The sequence below is a fragment of the Thermobia domestica genome, chromosome 5 (assembly GCF_964235325.1).
Source record: "Thermobia domestica chromosome 5, izTheDome1.hap1.1, whole genome shotgun sequence".
NCBI classification, from domain to species: Eukaryota; Metazoa; Arthropoda; class Insecta; order Zygentoma; family Lepismatidae; genus Thermobia; species Thermobia domestica.
The window spans coordinates 114,778,585-114,803,071 of NC_137458.1; the positions used below are offsets into that span (position 1 = coordinate 114,778,585).

The 24,487-nt window shown below is 37.4% G+C and overlaps 1 protein-coding gene across 2 annotated transcripts in view; it reads left to right on the plus strand.

The window, feature by feature from the left end:
* Positions 1–22,824, plus strand: part of Lrr47 (Leucine-rich repeat 47) — a 57,902-nt gene extending 35,078 nt beyond the window's left edge. For both annotated transcript variants that reach the window (XM_081758931.1, XM_081758930.1), the window contains exons 5-7: positions 5,703–5,815; positions 18,008–18,193; positions 22,549–22,824. In XM_081758931.1, the coding sequence (XP_081615057.1) occupies positions 5,703–5,815; positions 18,008–18,193; positions 22,549–22,774 (525 nt within the window). In that variant the 3' untranslated portion in view covers positions 22,775–22,824. The remainder of the gene's footprint in view (positions 1–5,702; positions 5,816–18,007; positions 18,194–22,548) is intronic.
* Positions 22,825–24,487: the final 1,663 nt, after the last annotated feature.

A 24,487-nucleotide genomic window follows, 5' to 3' on the forward strand; every position in this document is an offset into this window, starting at 1 on the left:
CCCTACCCCTCTGCACTTCCTGAGGGACACAAGGATGAAGTCTTTACCTCTCGAACTTAAGAATGAATAGCCGGCTCTGAGACATATCCTATCAATATTTTTTTAATCTTCTAAATTAAAATATAATAACTAATATATTTTTAGTTAGGATAAAATATAAAGTTTTTTGTGGATTCCTACTATAAGGAAGTCTACTTTTTATTTGAATTAGTGTTATTATCTTTTCTGCTAAACTTTTTGGACAGCTTTCTTAACTGATAGAAACTCTTCCTTTTTAATATAATAATGATACTCTTCTTCCGGGATAAATGAGCCTGGAAGAGAGTTTGATAGAGAAACCTTGGGTATATATTTATTATTATTATTATTATTATTATTATTATTATTATTATTATTATTATTATTAATAATAATAATAATAATAATAATATTGCGATCGTAATATGACGAACCAGATAGAGATTTTTTTTAAAGAACCGCATTCAGAGTGAGAAGGTGCTGTTCTTTTTCTTTAATGTCCAGTCGGTTAAATGATGTCGACTACCGAGATTTTAAGCTAGGATGTTTAAGTGTTTTGAGTTCTCCGCAAACAAAAAATGAAAAAATAAAAAAATAGTACATTTTTAGAAAGAATAAACTATGGAAGACGCACAGAGTGATCGAAAGCCCCGAAATTTTCCAGAAGCCTCCTTCGGACGTCAGTATGGTAGAAATATTTCTGGCTGGAATAAAGACCGGTGGATTTTATCTTTTTATTGTGTAGCCTCCCTCAGATTTATTTCTCGGCTTTAGTCTAAGGAGCTTCCACATTAATTCGCCTTGGGTCAATCAACTATTTACGTCCCAACACGAGGAAACAAACATCACGGAAGCAAAAATTGTGCTAGATTTTACAATTATGCTAACATCAAGATGCTAGCTGCTACGATGTTCGTAGAAAGGTGCTAGATTTTTTAAAACGATTTTTTTGATCATATTTAACACTTGAGTCGCTCTGGGATTTTATCATTTCACTTTGATTCTAATGCATATTGTAAAGGAACGGGGAGACGTAAATATACCACTCGAATAATTTCCATAAACCTTTCGATTTCTTGAAAAAACGGGCAATTCAGCTAGTAAAGTATATATAAGAAGAAAATATCTAAAGTATTTTTTACACAAAAACTAAATAAGATGCTTTAATTCATCTCTTTTAAGAAATAATTTTCCCAAATAGGGCTCCCGAAAGCAATAGAATAAACCCTCAAGACGTAATCTAGCTAAGTCTTTGACGCAAGCTGAGTTCTTTTGTAAATGTCTAATATTATTGAAGGGGATAAATTGAATAACTTCTTTGCGTCAGGTTTGTCATATATAAACAGTAGAAACTGCTATTTGCTTTAGTTTTCGTAGAACTATATGTACTTTCGAGGTACGTATATGTCCTCAGGGAAAACTGCTAACAGACAATTCACTGCGAATGCCTATTCGCGTAGCCCACAGCCCACGCATTCATAAACCATAGAGCGTTACGCATAGAGCATTGCAGTCAAACAATTGGTGAGTAACTCACTGGTCCTGTTGAATATGACGGTATGAATCTGACTCAAGCTGTCGAATAGCTCAGTGTTCCCCGTGCTACAGCAGGAGTACACTTGATGGAAGTATATTTTATTTTCTAACGAGCAACCTTTTTTTTTTCTAAATCACTCACCTTTTTGTAATTTTATATGTGGTATATTTGCAGTGATGACATTCTAACGAGCAAGTAGAGTAACCATCTGGTAATATTATTTAGAAAAGAAATTGAAATCCATACCATCAACAAAATAAAGAAAGAATAAATAAGAAATGTGAACTGGTAAACTACAAAAGAGAGTGAAGGAAATGCGTAAAAAATTTACAAAATAATGGAATTAATAAGAGCAAAATTTGAGAAAAAGTTTCGCTTTGCTATCATTAGGACAAAAAAGCTAATTAGATATAAATATTGTAAAATAAATCACGACTATGAAATATAGTACTTTTGAACATACATATTTCCTAAACAAAATTGCTACTCTCTCTCATGTATACCCTTGACCAGAAAGCAATATAGAAAGAATAGCTGGAATACTTGTTATTTGCACGAAAAGAATAGAATTGAACTCCTGTTCTTCCCGTTAGGATTCGTATTTGAATTAAAATAAAATTACCCAGCTCAGTCTAAGTGCTAACTGCTTTCCAAAATTCATCTGAAACAGTTCAAACGCTTTCCCGTGTTAGTGAGAGAAATAGCGTCGATATTATTCTTATATATTGAGAAAAGTATTATAGGAACTTACCCCATCTCTCCTTTTCCTTAAAAGAGGAGTTTACGAAACGCTGGACATATCCACTTACTTTTAATAATGGTACAGGAATTTTAGGTCAAAATTAGAGGTTTATGAAAAAAAAAATCATACAAGCAAGGAACTTTGCACAGTTGTAGTACTTGACCTCCTTATCAACATACTAAAACTCCCCTAAGATTGACCTTGAGCTTCGGCCGCCATATTGGAAAATGGCCGCCGATTTTCAGTTTTTCGCTGATAACTTTAAAACGAGCAGAGATACCGTAAACTATAAACAGTGATAATATGTAGAGAATGAAAAACCACGTATTTTGGTGTATAATACGTATCTTCATCTTGATTTGTTCAGGAGATATGAAATTTTATGTTTTATTTTCAAAGGTGCCACTACGTTTTTATATCTAAGGATGCTAAAATACGTTTGAATACAAGAATTTATACTGAAAATTATTATTAAAAATATGTTTTCAAGTTTTTTCTTTCGTTTATGTGATTTAAATTTTATATAATTCACCCTCATTTTCTTGCAAAGTAGGAACATTTGGGTAGTTATCACACGAAACACTCTGGCAATAACCGTACATGGACGAACAAGGCAGCCCAGCGTTGAAACAAACACAATTCTTCTTAAAATTATATTTACACCCTCAAAATATTTTGTGCAATAACTCAGAAAGAGAAGGTTCCAGTTCTGAGTAAACCGGCATCGATTTGTTAGATTGTGTCCATCCCCAATTTGTAGGCTGTGAAGAACTCCCCTTCCATTCCTGCACTTCATGATATACACAGAAAAAAATGTTGCTTTGCGGCTGCATTTGTTAGGGGTAGCAGTGCGAGATCAAATCTGAAACTTTATGTTTGCTTGCCGATGAGAAAATTGTATCCATAATAACAATACTCATCAAGGCTCTGGCTTTTCTTGGCACAATAGAGTTAAAGCAGAAATCTTTCACCAGCCTCGGTTATTGTTTTTTTGGTAGACAATGGATCATTGCACACTAAAACTGATGTCTTCAAATCTTTATGTTTCTAGAGAAGACGCATGGCTTGAAGTTTACCCTTTAGATATATCACAACCTGTTGATGCATGCCGAAACAACAATACATGACATATTTCTTCCCCAAATAATAACTATTGCTGGTAAATATTAAATATAGTTTTCTGTTTCTTAGTCACAGAGGCAGGCCTTGGAAACCACAAATCACACTTTTCCTTTGTTAATGCTGTCAACAGAATCAAAAGATCAGTGTCCTGACCGACAATAACAATAGGCACTTGACATTTTGCATTTTCCAAGGCTACATTAACGATTGAAATATCAGCATCAGCTTCTGCTTGACAAACCTTTACATTGGACTTCAAACAACGAGCATTGGCATTAATTTTATTGTTGCGATTTCTAAAAAATTCAGCTTGAGACAGATCGTAACAGTTTTCTTGAAAGTGAATTGTTGCCGACGTTGTATGTGTTGTTCTCTGTTGCTCGACTCCTTTAGTCGTTTGCTGTTCAGGATATCCATTAAAAACAACGATGCAATTTTCACCGTAATGGGATACTATGTACACGTAGCAATCAAGAATACCACCGTATGCCGCTGGTCTTGGCCATACAACAGAATGCGGAATAGCTCTTCATCTAAAACATGAACAGCATTCGTTGGTACTTTGAAGTTGCTTCCTGCACATTTAAAAGCTAAAACTAAAGATTACTTGGTGCCCTTTCTCATTGAGATGTAATCAAATAATGAAAATGGTTTTGGGGAAAGCTCATATCGGAAGCAATCTTTAAACTGATCAGTTCCTTTTACATCACAGATAGTTCTATGGAATAATTCTTGGCTATTACCTCTAATAACATTAATGTCTCGGATTTTTATTCCTGCATTCACTGATGCCAGAGAGGTAACTTTGTTTCTTCATTTCAGTTTAAGGGTAGTGAAATCATTTCAGTGCACAATTTGAGTAAGTATGCAATCTGTAGTGATCGAATTCTGCCAGAGAAACCGTACTATCTGCACAAAATAACAAAGTTCTCATGACTCAAAACTTCGTATCTCCTAAACGAATAAAGCTAGAGAGATGTATTATACACCAAAATGCGTGGTTTTTCATTCTCTGCATATCATCAGTCTATAGTTTGCGCTAGCTCGGCTCATTTTCGAGTTATCGGCGGTTAAAACTCAAGGTCAATCTTAGGAGACTTTTAGTATGTTGATAAGGAGGTCAAGTTCTACTACTGTGAATGTTCCTTGCTTGTATGATTTTTCTTTTTCCACAAAATTCCTGCCCTATAAGGGTTCGTTCTTCAAGTTTCAACTCAAATATGAGAGCTCATGAGCTGTTCTGGCATACATTTAAACTCCCTTCTTTCCCCTTAGGATACGCGTTTTAATCAAAGTTACGTGATAAAAATTCCAATTCGATGTATACGCAGAGTGGCACAAGCTTTTCAGCGTAGTCCTCATCATTTTACTCGTAGGCATTTGACCTCCTCATCGTAACTCCTAGAATGTTCTACTCATTTTATATGAGTATTTCCGTCCCTTTAAAATTAAAATAGAGCAACAACGTCTTCCTTATGATTTGAATCAGCGTAGTGAATTTTGCAGGAACCTGTTGCAAATGATTTTTTTTTATTGTGATTCCTTTATAGTATAAGATCTATGGCTGTAGATCATATCTTTCAGACAGCTCCATAGAAAAAAAAAAAAAGTCGCATGGTGATCAATCAGGCGAGCGTGGAGGCTATTCAGCGTCTCCGAAATGAAATTTCACTCCGTTTTCTTTATTTTGAAAGTTCCGAATTTAAGGATTTCTTTCAGATGGAGGTAAATAAACTACTAATTAAAAAAAAAAAAAAGTGTTTCAATTTTTCTAAAAATTCCGTCTATAAGGGTGGAAAGGAGATCATTTCTATAGTATCCAGATTTCCTTTCTTTATTCAGAAAATGCTCAATCTAAGAATACTTAACTTGAAGGTGTAAAATTCGGTATATATAACTCTTAGTTAAAGATAAGGGTATATGTTCCAGATTTTCGCACTCCATTCCTAAGGAAGAAAAGGAAAAGATTTCTAAAATGTTCAAATTTCTCTTTCGTTATTCAGAAACTGCACAATATTGGGATTTGTTTAAGTTGGAAAATGCTCTTCAGTACACAATCTGTTTGTTAAAAATATGTCAACAATTCCAAATTTGAAGGGGAGGGGGAGGAGGAACAAGTTATGGCTAGACATTTTAAATAAAAATTTCGTGTGAACTTCAGCGTATACATATTGAGATAATGTTGAGTATAGAAATTATTTAATTCTGAATGTAAACCTATTTCCAAAACACTATGATATGTGGTACTAAGCTTAACTTCTAAATATTTTCTTTTAATTATAGATTCAACATGTACCTCCACGATTATTTAGAATGGAAGAACTTGTGGTTCTTAAGCTCGATTATAACTACATTAAAAAACTTCCTAGTGCAGTAGGAATCAGTAAGTCACTCAGGTAAGAATATGTACCGAAAAGGAAAAGCATGTAAATAATATACTGTTGTCAGTGATAGCAAACTCATTATTTTGTGTATTTCGTCACATTTTACCAGAGATGGCTATAGGCTTGGTCTAAATCTAACATCATTATCAATACGTAAGGTTCGAAGACCATAAGGTAGTGCGAAGTTAAGATTAAATTGAAAGCGAATAAAGTTAAATGAGGTTAATGTGTTCTCAAAGCAGAGAAACAAAATATTCTGGGTCTATTTTATGCAGCAGCCGAATCGACGACCTTCTGCGTTGCTCATACTTCGATAAATGCTCTTATAGTGACGTTGCTTACATTGTGATAGGGAAGTGCGCTTCAGCTAAAAATAATATACAGTATATACCAAAAACTTCTGGTTTGTTACAATAACTGTGAATTGTAGGAAGTATATTGCTTAGGATGTTACGACAACAATCATGATTATAACTTTATTTATTCGTATTTTATAGCCGATTTATTTTGCCATGATTTTCTTATTGGATTAATGCATCATTTTGAAAATGGATCAGTACTAATCAGAATGACAATTATTTTCGGAATTTCCATTTTTCACAATTTTTCAATGAGGTCTGATATCTAGATGATAAAATATTCCACCAGAAAATATTGGATTTTTAAGTATTACTGTATTCGAAACTCACGTAAGACTACGCTCTTCGAAAGAACACTAAACTCAAACTATATATATATATATATATATATATATATATATATATATACAGATGGTGATCAGAAAAATGGAAACACCTGTAGTTGGCAACACGTCAGATGTATGGGTTGGCAGTGGTGTCGTGGCGCCCGCAGCGCCGGACCGCTGGTGGTGGTGTGTTAGGTCGGTCTTCATACTACGTCAGGCGCAGTGGAACAGCAGTGTCCAGTGGCTGCAGCAGACGGAGGTAGTATAAAATGGGAGACCTCTCAGATTTTCAAAGAGGGCAAATTGTTGGTGCGCGGTTTTGTGGAGTGAGTCCGACGCAGTGGCTACTGTGTTAGGTGTGTCGCGTGGGACAGTGTCGAAGGTGATGGCGGCCTACACAACACACGGGAAAACCACATCGGGGAAGCGGGACAGTGGGGGGAAGAAAATCATGAGTGACAGGTCACGCCGGGTATTAAAGCACATTGTCACACAGAACCGTCGTGCCACTGCGGAGCAAGAGACGGAGGAACTCAATCAGCACCTCCCCCACCCTGTTTCGACAATCACAGTCCGCCGCGAATTACATGACATGAACTTACGGGGTCGTGTTGCACGGGCCAAACCGCTCATCAGGGACCATAACGCTTTCGCACGCCGCAAATGGTGCCGCGACCATGCAACTTGGACCGTTGAGGACTGGAAACGTGTGATGTGGTCGGATGAGTCATCTTTCACCCTATTCCCAACCACGGGCCGTGTTGATGTATGGAGAACGCCAAAAGAAGCTTATGATCTGCAGTGTCTCCGCCCAACTGTGAAACATGGCGGCGGCTCGGTGATGCTGTGGGCCGCCATATCATGGTTTTCATTGGGTCCTGTGGTCACACTTAGCGGACGAATCACTGCCAACGAACAGCTGACGTTGTTGCAATGTGGTTTGAGGAACATCGGGATGAAGTTCAACACCTTCCCTGGCCCGCCCAATCCCCAGATCTCAACATAATTGAACATCTGTGGTCCGTCTTGGAAACACGACTCCGGCGACGATTTCCACCTCCATCCTCTCTCACAGAACTGGCCGATGCCCTGCACGAGAAATGGTGTAAAATTCCACTTGCTACCATTCACGACCTCTATGCCTCTATCCCACGTCGCATCAAGGCTGTTCTGAAGGCGAAAGGTGGCCCGACACCATATTAATCTGGTAAGTTGCAATTTCGTTCAGGTGTTTCCATTTTTCTGATCATCATCTGTATATATATCAGGTGTCACTCTTGGGAGGTGACTCCTGCCACGGAGACAAGAAAAAAGTTCTTGTAAATTTTCGGCTATCGGACATAGTTTAGGATCTACAAGGTGCCGAATGCGTGGGAAAATGGCTTTCGGACGCCATTAGTTCGGAAACTATCCAACGTAAAGGGGGCGGGTAAAAAATTCACTGAAGAAGTCACACGTGGGGTATTGAATTTTGCATGTTTCACAATCCTACCATTCACGCGCAAGGGATTCCCCAAAGGTTCGTAGGAAGTCCCTGATAATCTGCCAAATGAAAATTGGTCTAAATGTTTATGAATTGATAGAGTTTCTACCAGGTGACAATAATTCGTTTGCATTAAGTCCATATCTGGAACAAATACAAAATGGCGGACACCTTCATGCCCGTTGTGTGTGGTTGCATAATCGCCAGGTACGGATGCTAGCCAACAGTGACGTTCTGAGTATTAAGTGTAGCGAATTTGTACTCAAATGCTCTAGAAAGACATCTTGAGTATCCGTAGAGCACAACAGATGAAGCAGGGTGATTCACATGTGTGGAAACACTTAACAAAAAATGCCCAGAAATGCACTCGTACTCAGTAAACGTGAGTTCAAAGTGTCGGAAATGTAAGGATTAGCGTCAAGAACATGAAAACCATTGCCAATTCACCAATAATATTCCCTCAAACCGATACAATATGATGTGTACGGTTGCATACCAAACGAACGCTACAACTGAGGCCAAGTTGAAATTGTAGAAGAGACTCACTAAGAAACTGGGTAAACTAAATGAATGTCACTAGTGGGATCGCATGATCGATATTGAAATGTGGCCAATGTGTGTCTTGATATCGACATATAGCTAATGGACAAATGTCAACATGTTCCACTACTGCTGGGACATCGTCCTACGTGCGAAAAATAGGAAAATAACGTTGTACATTCTGCTTTTACATCTGGTTCACTTTTTGGTAGAACGTAACTAGAACACGATTGTATCAATGTCCTTCTTTGTATGGGACATTGTCCCACAGTCGACACATATGAAAAGAAATTTCTTAATCCATGGTTCAAATTCTGATAGAGAGTGAAAATAACGAACTTGTATTATTTCACACGTCTTCTGGGACATATGACGTACTCGAAATATATTAAAATAGCTCCAGAAATTTGTATCTTACACACAGTGCACATGCCAAGACAAAGACGAAAATGAACTATTTTTATTTACAAGTAACACTACAGCTGGAACACCATACATATGGAAAATAAAACGACATGAGAGATAGGAAGAATCGTCTTAAAGCTCTGATTGTTTACAACAGTGCAGTAGGAGTAACAAAATGAAACACACAAACATGTCGGGAAGCTGTCTGTGCAAGAGCGCTTGCCAAGCAAAGTGGGTACTCCTCAAAGAAATGAATGCAGAGAAAGTGAGGCTCCCTCGAGCCTCAGGGCTAGAGCGCTCGCTTTCGCTCGGGTGGTCGCGGTTTCCAATCCTACTGGGAGCCCACGGCCTCAGATTCAAGACCCGAGTAGTTATTTTCCTATTTTTCGCACGTGGGACGGTGTCCCAGCAGTAGTGGGATATGTTGACATTTGTCCATTAGCTACATGTCGATATCAACACACACATTGGCCACATTTCAATATCGATCATGCGATCCCACTAGTGACATTCATTTAGTTTACCCAGTTTCGTAGTGAGTCTCCTTGCAGAATTTCAACTTGGCCTCAGTAGTTGCATTCCTTTGATATGCAACCGAGCACATCATATTGCATCGGTTTGAGGGAATATTATTGGGGAATTGGCAATGGTTTTCATGTTCTTGATGCTAATCCTCACATTTCCGACATTTTGAACTCACGTTTACTGAGTACGAGTGCATTTCTGGGTATTTTTCGTTAAGTGTTTCCACACATGTGAATCACCCTGCTTCATCTGTTGTGCTCTACGGACACTCAAGATGTCTTTCTAGAGCATTTGAGTACAAATTCGCTACACTTAATACTCAGAACGTCACTGTTGGCCAGCATCCGTACCTGGCGATTATGCAACCACACACAATGGGAATGAAGGTATCCGCCATTTTGTATTTGTTCCAGATATGGACTTAATGCAAACGAATTATTGTTACCTGGTAGAAACCTTATCAATTCATATCCATTTAGACCAAATTTCATTTGGCAGATTATCCGGGACTCCCTACGCTCGTTTGGGGAATCCCTAGCGCGTGAATGGTAGGATTGTGAAACATGCAAAATTCAATATAGCAGATGTGACTTCTTCAGTGAATTTTTTACCCGCCCTCTTTACGTTGGATAGTTTCCGAACTATTGGCGTCCGAAAGTCAGTCATTTTCCCATGCTTTCGGCCTCTTGTAGATCCGAAACTATGTCCGATAGCCGAAAATTCAAGAGAACTTTTTTCTTGTCTCAGTGGCAGGAGTCACCTCCCAAGCGTTGTAACACTTATTTTGCAACACCCGATATATATATATATATATATATATATATATATATATATATATATATATATATATATATATATATATATATATATATATCCAGATGGTGATCAGAAAAATGGAAACACCTGAACGAAATTGCTGATTACCAGATTAATATGGTGTCGGGCCACCTTTCGCCTTCAGAACAGCCTTGATGCGACGTGGGATGGAGGCATAGAGGTCGTGAATGGTAGCAAGTGGAATTTTACACCATTCCTCCTGTAGGGCGTCGGCCAGTTCTGTGAGAGAGGATGGATTTGGAAATCGTCGCCGGGGTCGTGTTTCCAAGACGGACCACAGATGTTCAATTATGTTGAGATCTAATTATTGGGCGGGCAAGGGGAGGTGTTGAACTTCACCCCGATGTTCCTCAAACCACGCTGCGACAACGCCAGCTGTGTGAATGGGTGCATTATCATCCTGGAAGATGGCGTCATTGTCCGGAAACAACATCCGGACCATAGGATGCAAGTGGTCTCCTAAAATTGCGACATAATCGTCCGCTAAGTGTGACCACAAGACCCAATGAAAACCATGATATGGCGGCCCACAGCATCACCGAGCCGCCGCCATGTTTCACAGTTGGGCGGAGACACTGCAGATCATAAGCTTCTTTTGGCGTTCTCCATACATCAACACGGCCCGTGGTTGGGAATAGGGTGAAGGATGACTCATCCGACTATATCACACGTTTCCAGTCCTCAACGGTCCAAGTTGCATGGTCGCGGCACCATTTGCGGCGTGCGAAAGCGTTATGGTCCCTGATGAGCGGTTTGGCCCGTGCAACACGACCCTGTAAATTCATGTCACATAATTCGCGGCGGACTGTGATTGTCGAAACAGGGTGGGGGAGGTGCTGATTGAGTTCCTCCGTCACTTGCTCCGCAGTGGCACGACGGTTCTGAGTGACAATGCGCTTTGATACCCGGCGTGACCTGTCACTCATGGTTTTCTTCCGCCCACTGTTCCGCTTCCCCGATGTGGTTTTCCCGTGTGTTGTGTAGGCCGCCATCACCTTCGACACTGTCCCACGCGACACACCTAACACAGTAGCCACTGGCGTCACACTCACTCCACATAATCGCGCACCAACAATTTGCCCTCTTTGAAAATCTGAGAGGTCTCCCATTTTACACTAGCTCCGTCTGCTGCAGCCACTGGACACTGCTGTTCCACTGCGCCTGACGTAGTATGAAGACCGACCTAACACACCACCACCAGCGGTCCGGCGCTGCGGGCGCCACGACACCAGTGCCAACCCAACCCATACATCTGACGTGTTGCCAACTACAGGTGTTTCCATTTTTCGGATCATCATCTGTATATATATATATATATATATATATATGTGTGTGTGTGTGTGTGTGTGTGTGTGTAAAATTAATATAATTAGAGCAACAGTGGTTCGAAATTGTGTAGCAGATTCGTAAAGTGTTCCATCCCCTTTAGTAAATTATTAAAAATATTCAAGAATTGTCTTTGGCGTGGGCGACTCGGGTTCGATTCCCGGTGGAAGCTCATATTCGAATCCTACTTAAGCTCCGAATGGTCAGCGATTCATATAGCTTCGGTGGTGAAAGAAACATTAACTGTAATTTAACCCACCAACCAAACTGCTGTTTTGTGTTCGAATTTTGAACTTTCTACCGCGTTAATTTTGGTGGGGAAATGATGACACCACACCTTATAGCTACCTTAACAGCCTCAGCCAAATTAAATGAGAACCATTTTGGTATTTAGTGCTGATTTTGTGTCCGACTTCCAGATATTCTGCTACAATACAGGGTGTACCAAAAGATTCATCCACTTTGACAAGTCTGTATTTCTGAAACTAATAAACATATACAAATAGTTTTTGTTTTGCATGGTAGTGAAACTCAAAAAGTTTTTATTGCACCTGTTCATAGGTGTTCAATGTGTCCTCCCCCCCCCCCCTGAGATGTCCATGCGGTATTCAAATTCGTCCCAAAGTGCAGCTAGCATGTCTTCAGTTACAGCTTCCACAGCTGCCGTTATGCGATGTCGCAGTTCATTCAATGTGCTTGGTAACGGAGGCACATAAACGGAGTCTTTTATAAACCCCCACAAGAAATAATCACATACAGTAAGGTCAGGTGACCTTGGAGGCCAGTAATGTAACGCTGCATCATTTGGTCCAGTGCGACCGATCCATCGTTGTGGCATCGTTCGATTTAAAAATCCATCACTTTCCCATGCCAGTGTGGCGGTGCCCCATCCTGTTGGTAGATGAAATCATTCGAATCAGTCTCCAACTGTGGGGAAAGCATATCAAGGTAGGTTATCCCCGTCACAGTGTTCACGGTAAAGAAAAATGGACCGTACACTTTTTTTCGGAAAACTGCACTAAGCACATTAACTTTTGGCGAGTCCCTCTCATGTTGTACAACTTCATGTGGGTGTTCCTTTCCCCATATTCGCACATTATGGCGGTTCACATTTCCATTCAAATGGCAGGTTGCCTCGTCACTAAACACTAAGCGTTGAACAAAACTGTCGTCCTCTGCAATCTTGCCAAGAATGAAATTACAAAACTCCATACGTCGTTCTTTGTCACCTTCACAAAGAGCTTGCAGTAGCTGAATTCTGTATGGTTTCATGTGTAAACGACGATGCAACACACGCCAGACGGACCTCAAAGGCATGTTGAGCTGTCGAGCTGCACGACGAACGGATTTCTGCGGACTGCGTGTAAAACATTAACGGACAAGCTCCACGTCTGCGTCGGGTACTCGAGGACGTCCCGGTGATTTTCCCTTACACAAACAACCTGTTGTTCGGAATTGTTCATGCCATCGTCTAATGCTCTGTGCAGTAGGAGGATCCACACCATACTTAGTACGAAAGTCACGCTGAACAGTTATCACTGATTTGCACTCCGCAAAACGTAGTACACAAAACGCTTTCTGTTGTCCAGATGCCATTTTAACCAGAACCGTAGTAAGCGTTCACTCAAGCACACTGCTGCTACGTAGCGGAAACCATGTACAACTAGAGATGTTCCTCTTTCCAATAGTACGTTGTTCACTCATATCTCTGAAAAAAACAGAATAGATATTATTGTTTAAAACCGGATTATTCTTTTTGATACACGCTGTATTTTTTTGGCGGAAAAGGGAAAATAATGTATTTTGGGTTACTTCATGTAGGAATTTTGTGCCTGGATTTCAGATTGTATGATATATTAGTTTTGGCGGTAAAGTCAAGAGAGAGATCTGGGCAGATTGAAGTTGCCCGAATCGAAACCACTCAGATTTATCGTAAACTTTGTACTGCTTTTTTCCAAAATTTCAGATTGTATGTTACATTAGTTATAAAAGAATTAAAGAAATTTTGGCTATCGTAAATAGGACGAACTACATTAATCAAATCGAACGAAAACCATTAAAATTTTAATGCGATTTTGTAATAGATTGTTGTATACACAATGTATTTTACGTCTCATTAGTTTTGCGGAATGCGTAGAAAAGTTTTTGCGCACTTTGAAGTGGGCCCATCATATCAATAATAAATTTTAATATATATATATATATATATATATATATATATATATATATAGAGAGAGAGAGAGAGAGAGAGAGAGAGAGAGAGAGAGAGAGAGAGAGAATTTGATGCCGATTATTATTTTTTTTCAAATATTGTGTTTCCTTTCTTTTTTCTCCTGGAAAGACCATGAATTGGTGCGAATGAAATGTCACTTTCTAGCGTCGATGAAGGTTGAAAAGTCTCTGATCAGAACATACAACTGCCTAAGGAATCTGATACAGAGATAAACAATTAGTGATTGATACCAATTTAGTGGGGGAATTATGTCAAGATGATTACAATTCTTTATTTCATGATTCCAACAAATGTGTCACGAAATTTTAGGGTCAAAAATTTGCATCGTACAGGACGCCTATTAGTCTAGACTGTATACAATACATTTTATTTTTATCATTAAGTCTTTAATAATAAGTTGAAATAAATTCTGAAGACCCTGAGTTCGATATATATATATATAATATTAATCAATCAATAGTATAGTACCCATTCTGTGTGTTTCGATGTCGTGGGGGCGGGTCGCCAGTAATCAAAAGAAGTTCGAGTCATTGTGCTAAGTAAAAGCTTTTGCTCATTTTATTATGTTTCCATGGATAAAAAGATATTTTATATATATATATATATATATATATATATATATAAGAACTGCAACTTGTGTAGTCGAGTGCTCTTAGGCGCTAGCTGGTGAACGCAAGACAAAGTTGCAGGTTGAAGTTCCGCTTGCCATGGAACGGGTTTGGTTGATGTATGTATTTAAATCCTTTGTTAGCAGCGAGGATATATAGGACAAACCCTCTCTTCCAGTGAGAATCGATCCACAGATCTTGTGCACGAAATGCACATATTCTGGCTATTGGACTATAGAGAAAAAAAGCAGGAAAGGGATGGGTATATAACTTGTTATAGTACCTACTATTATCATATTGATTTTGATTGCTCCATTTACTCTAAAGAGCATAAACATGAGGTGTAATGTACAGCAAAGAAATAAGAAATCAAAATTCCAAATACTTACTTTGTCACGGAGATGAATCAAACCTGTAGCTAGGGGATGGTCAGGAATTGAGTGAAATGAGTCCGCTTTCCTAAAACTTTCAATTCTTTGTCAGTATGTATATATAAAATGTCAGATTAACTTAAGTTAGCCCCGTAAAAGTAGTTTCCTGGAAAGTAGAGTATATTCTGGAAACAAATAACGAATTGTATATGTATTTATGGTGAGTAATATAATAATAACCTAATATGTGCATAATATTTCCAGACAAACTCCAGAAAATGAAGGTTGCTATACGCAACGATATCTATTCATTATTTAGTCCGATACAATAAAAACTTCTGCAGCTACAAAGAAACTCTGTTCAACGAATTTAATCTGCAGCAGCAGAAACATGTTGTTGATGTACTTTACTAAACGTCAAACTGATCAGGTATTTTCACTTTTGGAATACATGACTTTAAAATCCATTTTTCTTCTTTTGTTTGGGAAATATTTCAGTGCTTTATATAGACTTCTTTGTCGACCCAAAAATTGGGTAGGAACAGAAGTTGTGTGGGTAAATTAGATAGAAGGGATTTACTGTTTATAAATAAGAAAAAGAAATGGCTTTTTCTTAAGAGTTAAATTCATAAAATGATAGAGGCAGTTGAAATGAATCATAGAACTATATCATTGGAATTTTGAACAAGTAAAATCAGTTCTTCAATTTTAGTAAATTTTTTTTTCCGCCAAAACAATAATTTGATTTCATTTATAAGCGTCATTTCAGCAATAACAAGAAGCGAATCTCGAGGAGTCCGCCATGTTGCTACTGAAAATACTGAATTGTTTCATATCTCGCTACAATTACTACGTCCATTTGTTACATTATCTTCTTTATTCATATCACCATGTTATACATATTTCTCTCACACAACTGCCCAACACCATTGCTTATACACTTAATTCTGTATAAAACTTAATTCCACCGAACAACTCTCTTAAATATAGCACGCCTGCGTCACAATGATCAACAGTCTTATAATTTCACTATCTTCTACTCGGTATATGTACTATCATAAAACACGTACGTGCCCTGACATGTTCTCATATTTAACACACCACACGTTTGTAGTCTTCCATTTTTTAATTGTTATTTTTTCTTTAATATTTATACTCATGTGATCTACCTAGCTAGTTTATGCTCATAAATACAGAAAGTTGATCCATGTCTTGGCAATAGCCCTGCACCGTAACTTTCATTATAGGAAACTCCGTTGAAATACAAAAATAGGACTACTGAGTCACTTCTGGCAAGCTTTGCAGAGGCACGAACAGTGCTGATACGACAAGATGCAAGTGCTCTTTTCAATAGGCCAAACCCGCAAAATTCTATGGAACTGGTATGTCCTGGGAGGGAATAGCCTTGTTGCCGGTGTCTGTCATCATCTGTTGGAGAAATTCTGTGTATAAATGGATGTATGTGATGAGGCCTTATTCATATGCACACGGACTTGATTTATTGCATTTCCATACAGATGGGACAGATCTTTTCATAAATTGGTGTGAGGATATGTAGCTGATAAAATGCGGAGTTGATTTTGCAGTTTTAGGCATCTGCCGATTTATTAAGTTGCCTTCATAACAGTATCTCGCGACAACCAGAAATCCCTTCGAGGAACTTGCTTTGCACTGACGGATGAAGTCAGGGCTTTTTTTGCGTCTCGTGGGATGTATTACGGCTCGAATTTTACCACAATCTAATTGATAAATCAATACTTCATCGGTGTGGCAACAAACTTCAGCTTTCCCTAGGATAGATGGCGTTCGCAGTGACACCTGCATTGGGTCTTTCTCTCTCTCCGATGGGCCACAATAAGGACATGTCCCTGACTTGTAAACACCATCCGGAGTTTTAACTTCGCACGTAGGTTGCGGTTAACAGTTGACTGTGCCACATCTTGCCATCACACGTTGTCTAGGCGAGTTTTCCTGCAGGACCATTCGGCGCAACTTCCGAGCTACAGGTGGAGTCACCGTAGTAGACGGTCGCTTTCTACTCCCCTTACTGGGTGAACGAAGTGCTGGAACGGCGTGGTGGTTATGTAGACTAATTATGTTCTTGATTGTCGTTGACCCCAAAACACATCCATTTTCCCTGCACTATTTTTGAATCTGTCACGGAAAACTTGGTGTGGAAAAGTGCTACAACATAGCCTTCCCAAAACCGACTCACCTTGGGAGCCATGATATACCCACGCGAATTTGGCGCGATACTAAAGGCATTTGACTTTCTCCTGTTGTTTGAATAATTCGAATCGGTCTATTCTCTGAGCAGGGATGAAGGTTTAAAATTGGACACACATAAACGGATCAACCTTCTTTAGCAGCTTTGACAGGATAGAGAAGGCAATATTAAAATATTGCTTTGAAAAAGGGGAAGAAAAAACTAAGCTCAAGGTATCCTGAAAGAAATCTCTTGAACATGCGATTTTTCTGTTCAGTGATTTTTAAATACTACGTAGTTAAATTTGCACTAAAATCACTAACATAGTAACGAGAGAAATAAAGAATAATATGGTCCGATTTCGTTAAAGATAGGTTTTATGTGTTAAATACACACCGTCATTATCTGAACTGGTAACTAAGTCAAATTAACTCTTGGCGTGGGACACCCGGGTTCGATTCCCGGTGGGAGCTCATTAGTTTGGATTCCATATTAAGCTGTAGATCCATTGTATATAGCTTCCGTGCTGAAAAGGACGTTGAACTCCAAATTAAGTTAATCCTTTCAGAATACCGCCTCTTATCTCTACATACTATTGTACGAAAGCATATGACAAATTAGTTCGTTTTCTGTTCATAGTTTTCCGATATTTTATACTAAAATTTGGATAACATCGTTACATTGAACTATCCGTATTTGTTAGAATCACTAATGTAAGTATTTTCGTATATACACACACACAGGCTTGTAATGAAACCTTGTAATATAGTGGGTGTGTAGAGAAGTAGAACGAGTAGAAAATGAAGTGAAAAAATGAACTTACCTTTTATAAAATGTCAATATTTAGAAATAAAAGCTTACAGCATTACTAACTTGATGAATCATATATTTTGCTCTGGAGAATCAAGGAATATAGTTTTGAAGAATTTAGCAAATTGAGGAAACAATTCCACTAATTACGTTCTCTACAATTTTTACGTTTCAGATATATGTCTTTAAATAACAACAGTATAGATTATCTTCCGGCAAACATGAAGAATCTCCGGCTAAACCATTTGGATCTCTCGGAGAATCCATTTTGTGGATTTTCTTTTCCGCCTAGTTTCGAGAAACCAACTGTTCCATCGCTGTTGGAATGGGCTGCTAGAAAACTACTAGTTGTGCAGAGGAGGTGAGTTTATCATTAAAAATGAGAGTTGTATTTAAATGTAAATTCAGTTAAAAGAATATTCTTCGAACACAGGTACCTACAACAAGCTTGATAAACAGTGTTCTTTCTTACTTGGTTGGTTGTAGAAAGTTTGAGTCAATTAAGGGAAAGCTAGACCAAAATCAACAGAAATTTTTTTTTTTTTTTTTTTTTTTTTTTTTTGTCAGCTCATTGATTTTTAGATACCGTGCACCATTATATTTAATTTCAGGAATCCGTTTAAATGGAAAGGAATATAATTTAAAGACTACAGAAGAGAATATGTCTTAATTGCCAGAAATACTTAGAAAATATGAATAGAAGGATACATACGAACTTTTTATACACGAAAATAATTGGGTTACGTACGCTAACTTCTTAGTGTAGATTGCTTTTCAATTGTACGTAAGCAAATTTTAAAATAACATGATTTCTATCTCCTTTCCAGAAGACAGTAGTTTTATTCCATATATTCGTTATACGCTCCTAACATCGTCGAAGATGATTAAGAAATGATTTTCCAGTTATCTTCGACACATCGCAACTCCCCAGATATAAATGATTTTACGTCACGACATAGCAATTATTTATATTTCTGCTTAAATAACATCTTAACTAATTAGTAGAAAGCTTATCTATATGAGTAAATAAATTTATAGCCTGCATTCTAGTGCTGTTGTGGTAACTGTATCATATGTCTCAAGGAACAATGTTATTTCTATCGTAGATCGTTTTTCCGTTCAAATTTTTGTGTTTAAAGAAATTTTATGTAAATAAATCATTATATCAAAAATTGGTGTGATGCTGAAAGATATCTAACCTGAAAAAAAAATTCTTAACCTAGTAATTACGATGATACCCGCAACTAAAAACTGTATAGATTAAAAAGGTGTATTCCATGAACAAAGGTTATTTCATGATTCTTTACTTTTTACCTCGATTACTACTTGTTGCGAGTCTCCTATGAATAAGTTTTAGTCCTTTTTCTTTTAGCCTGGGGAGAAGGGGGGGGGGAATACTAAGCAAGATGAAGAATAGTTAGGTGGCTATTTTGTTTCTTGCTACTATTGTTCACAGGAGACTTAGAGACCTGATATAAAGGAATATATTGAGAATTATTGAATTAAATTTTGTAACTTGCAAATATGAACAGAAGGACATTGTTTGACGTACTCCGCAATATTACCCGACTAACAGTGTTGCCAACCAAACAGTTATATATTTTTTTAGATGATGTTATGTCAGATTATTATATTTCAAATCTGCATGTTAAACTGAAACTTACGGTATCACATTTATTAACCAGTTTACAAACTGAGAACGTTACAACATCACAAACGTTCGTAAACGTCCGAATTTTGGACGCTTCTGCAGTAGTAATAACGCAAATGTGTCAATGCTCATCGGAAGTACTTAAGTAACAAATACTATGACCATGATATGATCTCCTTCTGATGAGTAGTAATCAAAGGAATTCAAAATTTTGCTTTTCTAGGGTTCCACAGACCTGGAAAATCAGGAAATGTAAGGGAGTCTGATTTTTGTTAGAAAAAATCAAAGAAATTAATGAAAAGTTCTTTAATGTCGCGAAAATTACTGAGATGTTCTTTAATGTCAGGGAAAGAAAGTAGTCGTTCTCTATAATTTTGAAGTAATAAGGTTATTTGAGATTTAGAGATCATGCAACACAATATAGAATAATAAGTTACAGATGCATTAAGTTATATCAAGGTGTGTTGTGCAACAATTTGTGGTTAGGTTCTTGACTGAAATCAGTTGAGCAATAAATAGCATCTTGAATTCCTTAATGTAGACAGAATGTGGCGTCTCAAACCGTTCTGGGGATATGATGAACATTATAATATTTACAGCACTGCTTACAATTATGAAATTGCGAGAACTTGTAATTACAACTACTAAAACCTATTGTTGTAATGTTACAGAAGCAGACGAAAGCAACATTTTTAAAGCAATTTTCCGTAACTACGTCATTTTAAGCAGTAGCAATCTCAACTCTTTTTTGTATCTGAAACGGTATGATGATCTCTACGTTTATTTGAGACCATCTATGTGATTAAAAGTATTACTTATCTAAGCTTTTTTTTTTCTTTTTTCGAAATAAAACCTTTTGTAAAAAGTAAAATTTTCAATCCCTTATAACTTTGTTCCTACTTCTTAGAAATATGTCATATCGTGGACATAGTATTCGACGCTAAGTTGCTTCCAATGTATATTGACATGTCCGTCTTACTTGCATTATTACTGTTGTAGAGACCTCCAAAATTTAGGTGTTTGCGGGTGTTTGTGGTGCTATGGCTTCCTTAGTTTCCAATTGTGAATAATAATGTAAGTTTCTGTTTAACATTGTAGATTTGACACAAATAATAGGTTGATGTGGTCCCATTTAAATATATATATATTAAATAACTTTGTTGGATTACCTACACTGCCAATCAGGTAGTATTGCAAAGTATATCAATGTCCCCTGTTGATATTTGTATGTTACAAAATTGCATTGAATTTTATGTATTACTTTATTAAAAATCACAAGTGCGTTTCAATATAAATAGTCTTCTCTGTATATAAAAAAATTTAACTATTATGATTTCATATTGCAGATTTTCACTTGCATATGTCAATCATATGTATTTCTTCGATACTCATTCTAGCTCTTTAGTATGGGCAAGCCAGATTCCTGGCAGAAGTTACTGATATTTTAAGTAAGCGTATTATTATGAACCTTAACTATTTGCTGTAATTACTATTGTTCGTATTAAGTATTCTGTCTGTTGCCAGGTCCTGGAACTATCAGAATTTTGCTTTTTTGACTCTTTAGGTTAGTGTCTGGAAATTTTCTTACACGTTTTTTGATCTTCAGCTTCCATCTTTTCATCTATGGCGTTATGGATAAGGCAATTTCTTCACAAGATGTGTTTATTCCAATTGGCATTCTTACGAAGGATCCTGGTTAAAAGCGTCCTTTTCCTTCTAACCGTTGTAAAATATCTTCGTTTGTTACTCTCTCTGTCTATTTTATCTTCTCTACCTTCCTTCAATACCGTAACCTGTCTAACTTCCATATCATACAATCACATACTCCATTTATGGCACTTGATCAGCTCAGCTGCTTCCTTAGTTCCATGTTAAACCTGAAAGTTGAGAGTAGTATTTTATTGTTAAATGTATCTTTGGCTACGGCATTCTTGATCTCTTTGGTAGATGTAAGCGTCTCTCGTCAAAATATTTCCCATATATTTGACATAATCGAACTCTTCAAGCTTTCTTTGTTCTATAACAATTATTCTATCCATCTTCTATAGTTTTTCCTTGGTTCTAGCTATAGTAACTGTGTCACCCGCATACCTTACCTTGCTAATGATCTCCCTGTAAATATTGAATAATTGAAACGTTCTGTAAACGTTCAATTTAACAAAAACCTTAAAAGAAAAAGAAAAAAAGCTGCTTACCAGATCACTGTGGCATTGAACCACTTTTCGCTCTCAGAATAGCTCTTATGCGACATGGAATGAAGTCACAGAGGTTCTGAATGTTAGCAAGTGGAATATTAGACCACTCCATGTGCAAAGCATAATTTCATTCTGTGGGAAAGGATGGAGGCGGAAATCTGTACCAGATTCATGTCTCCAAAACGACCACAGATGTTTAATTATGTTCAGGTCCGGGTATTGGACAGGCCAGAAGAGGTGTTCAACTTCATTTTGAGATTTCTCAAATCACGCCGAAACAGTTCCAACTGTGTAAATGGGTGCATTATCATCCTGGGATATGGCGACATTGTCTCGAAACAACATCTGGATTATAGGGTGCACATGGTCCCCTAAAATGGCAATATAACCACGGACAGTGATGTGATAAGTAAGCGTCATCTTAGGAACCACTAAAAACCAGGATATTGCACCCCACGGAATAACAGAGCTGCCGCCATATTGTGGTTCATTCACCTCTTAGGACATTTTCCCTTCTAAGAACAAGAAAGTGGTCTCCTGAGCTCTACTCGCTTATCCCTCTCCCTTCTCCGAGAAGGCCGTTTGTACCTGGTAGGTAGGTATGCCACCTACGTTGCCCACATTCTCCCACGAGGAAGTGTAGGTTGGGATTTTCTCTTCACTCAGAATGAGACCCGAAAGCATTACTTAAACCTTCCAGTACTTTTAGAGAGCTTGCTGTAAGTTCCTAGGTATATTAAACTATACAAAAGTAGACTTTTAATACTTAACTTTTTGACTGCTTACTAACAAAGAAAGGAGAAAAAGTATTTCTGATGTAAGTGTAATGTTTTTCTATAATTTGGTGACCATCTTTCTTGTTAACCACAGGATCTCGCTTACTCCAGAAATGCTTCCTCGAACATTATTACAGTATTTGGATTCGGCTGAGTATTGTTTATGTGGGAAGCCTTGTTTCAAACATGGATATCGTGAAGTGAAGAATTCTTTGGAGCTCAATACGATTGCTCATACTTTAATCACAGATGGCGGCATGCGAAGGACAATAGCTGTAAATTATGCATGTAGCTTCAGATGTGCTTACAGGTTCCAATAAGTGATGTATGAATTAGTCTTTCATGTAAATAAATAAATTTTATAATACTATGTTGATTAGTGTTTATTTCAGAGATATTGCGGAACTGATTATCGATCATCAATTCTATCATAAACTTATTGCTATACCTTTACTGCAAAAGCTCTCGCCTCCATCAAAGTCTTGAGAACTTCACACTTTTTTTTTATTCACTTAAAGAAAGAAATGGCTAAAGTTACATATTGGAGATCATTGTCTATAGTGTTTCCAATGGAAGACATTGTTCATCGCTGCGTTATTTGTATTTATTAAGAATTCTCTAGCGAGTTTAAGATCATTTATGAGTCAAGAAATGATAAACGTAGTGTCACTGAAATCTTTACCATGAGTTTATGACAAAATTGGACCTCTTACATGTTAGGATGTTTGGTTTGTGAAAATGTTAGTTCAGATTTAATTGGCCCATAAGAACTTGTGCTTTAGTGTCAGTGTGATAATAGATGAAGATGAAAAGATAGTTATTCATTGCATTGTCGGATTTATTAAGATCGAAGCGAGCGAAGTAGCTCAAGTGGTAGAGCGTTTGCTTCGTATTCCGGAGGCCGCGGGTTCGATTCTCGCTGCCGACCATCCTGACTAGGGTTTTCATGTCCTATTAGTCAAATGCCGGAATGGTACCTACTTAAACAGACCCTGGCCGATAACTTCCCAAATTCTTTCCATTGTTATTGTTGTTGTTAGATATCCAGTGTAAAATGCCCTCTGAGCTGTATCTGGTGATTGTTAAATAAATAATAGTTGATGATAAAATGTGTGTTAGATCTATGTACTGAAATTATGATGATGATTCTGACAGTGTATGACGCGTAAAAGGAAATAACTAGGATATTACTACATATGTTCCTGCACTATAAATCAAATTTAAGGAACTGTCAAAAATAGAGATATTTATTGAGTCGTATTCAAGTCTAAGTCTAATTTTGCAAAAGCAACATTATTTTTTTTAAAAAAAACATTCTGTGTTATCTGCAAAATGAATGAATTTTCTAATCAGATTCTGCATATAAGTATAGTAGTGACATAATTAAAATTGTGTATTAAGAAAATTAATTAATTTGTAGTTTTTGCTTCAATCCAACTCGCTTCTGTCAAACAAAAACATTTTGTGTTAGAAACTTTTTATTGCCATTCTCATGTTCAGGGAGGGCCGATTTAGTTAAAATGACCTACTGTCGTCAATGTGGCAGACAAAATGTTTAAACTTGTTGACTAGTGTTATCATAAAGGAAAATAAGATTCTTTTGTTTCAAATGTTTTTTTATGCCTTTGAAATCGTTCGAAGTATGATGAGAAAAACTGCCTTGATAGACATGACACATTAAAAGAACCAATTGCTATGAAGGAAATGTAATTATCGTTCACTACTATAGCGGGAAACGCACAAGCAAACATGTCAAAATATAGCCGTAGATAATTGATACAAATTTCTTGTTAATAGCAGAGGAGTCACGAAGGAGAGGGCTTAATAAAGTGATATCCAAGCAAAGAGTTGAATTAACACTAGAACGGCGGCTGGGTCATTTTTGACCCATTTCGAAATTTACGTTTTAACAACTTTTCTATTTTCTTACGAATCGGGTCGAATTTTTGTGACTTTTACTCGTTCTCTTGAAGAAATATTTGTACTAAGTATCACTCTTATCCACACTTTGCCTTTCGAAATAATAAACAATT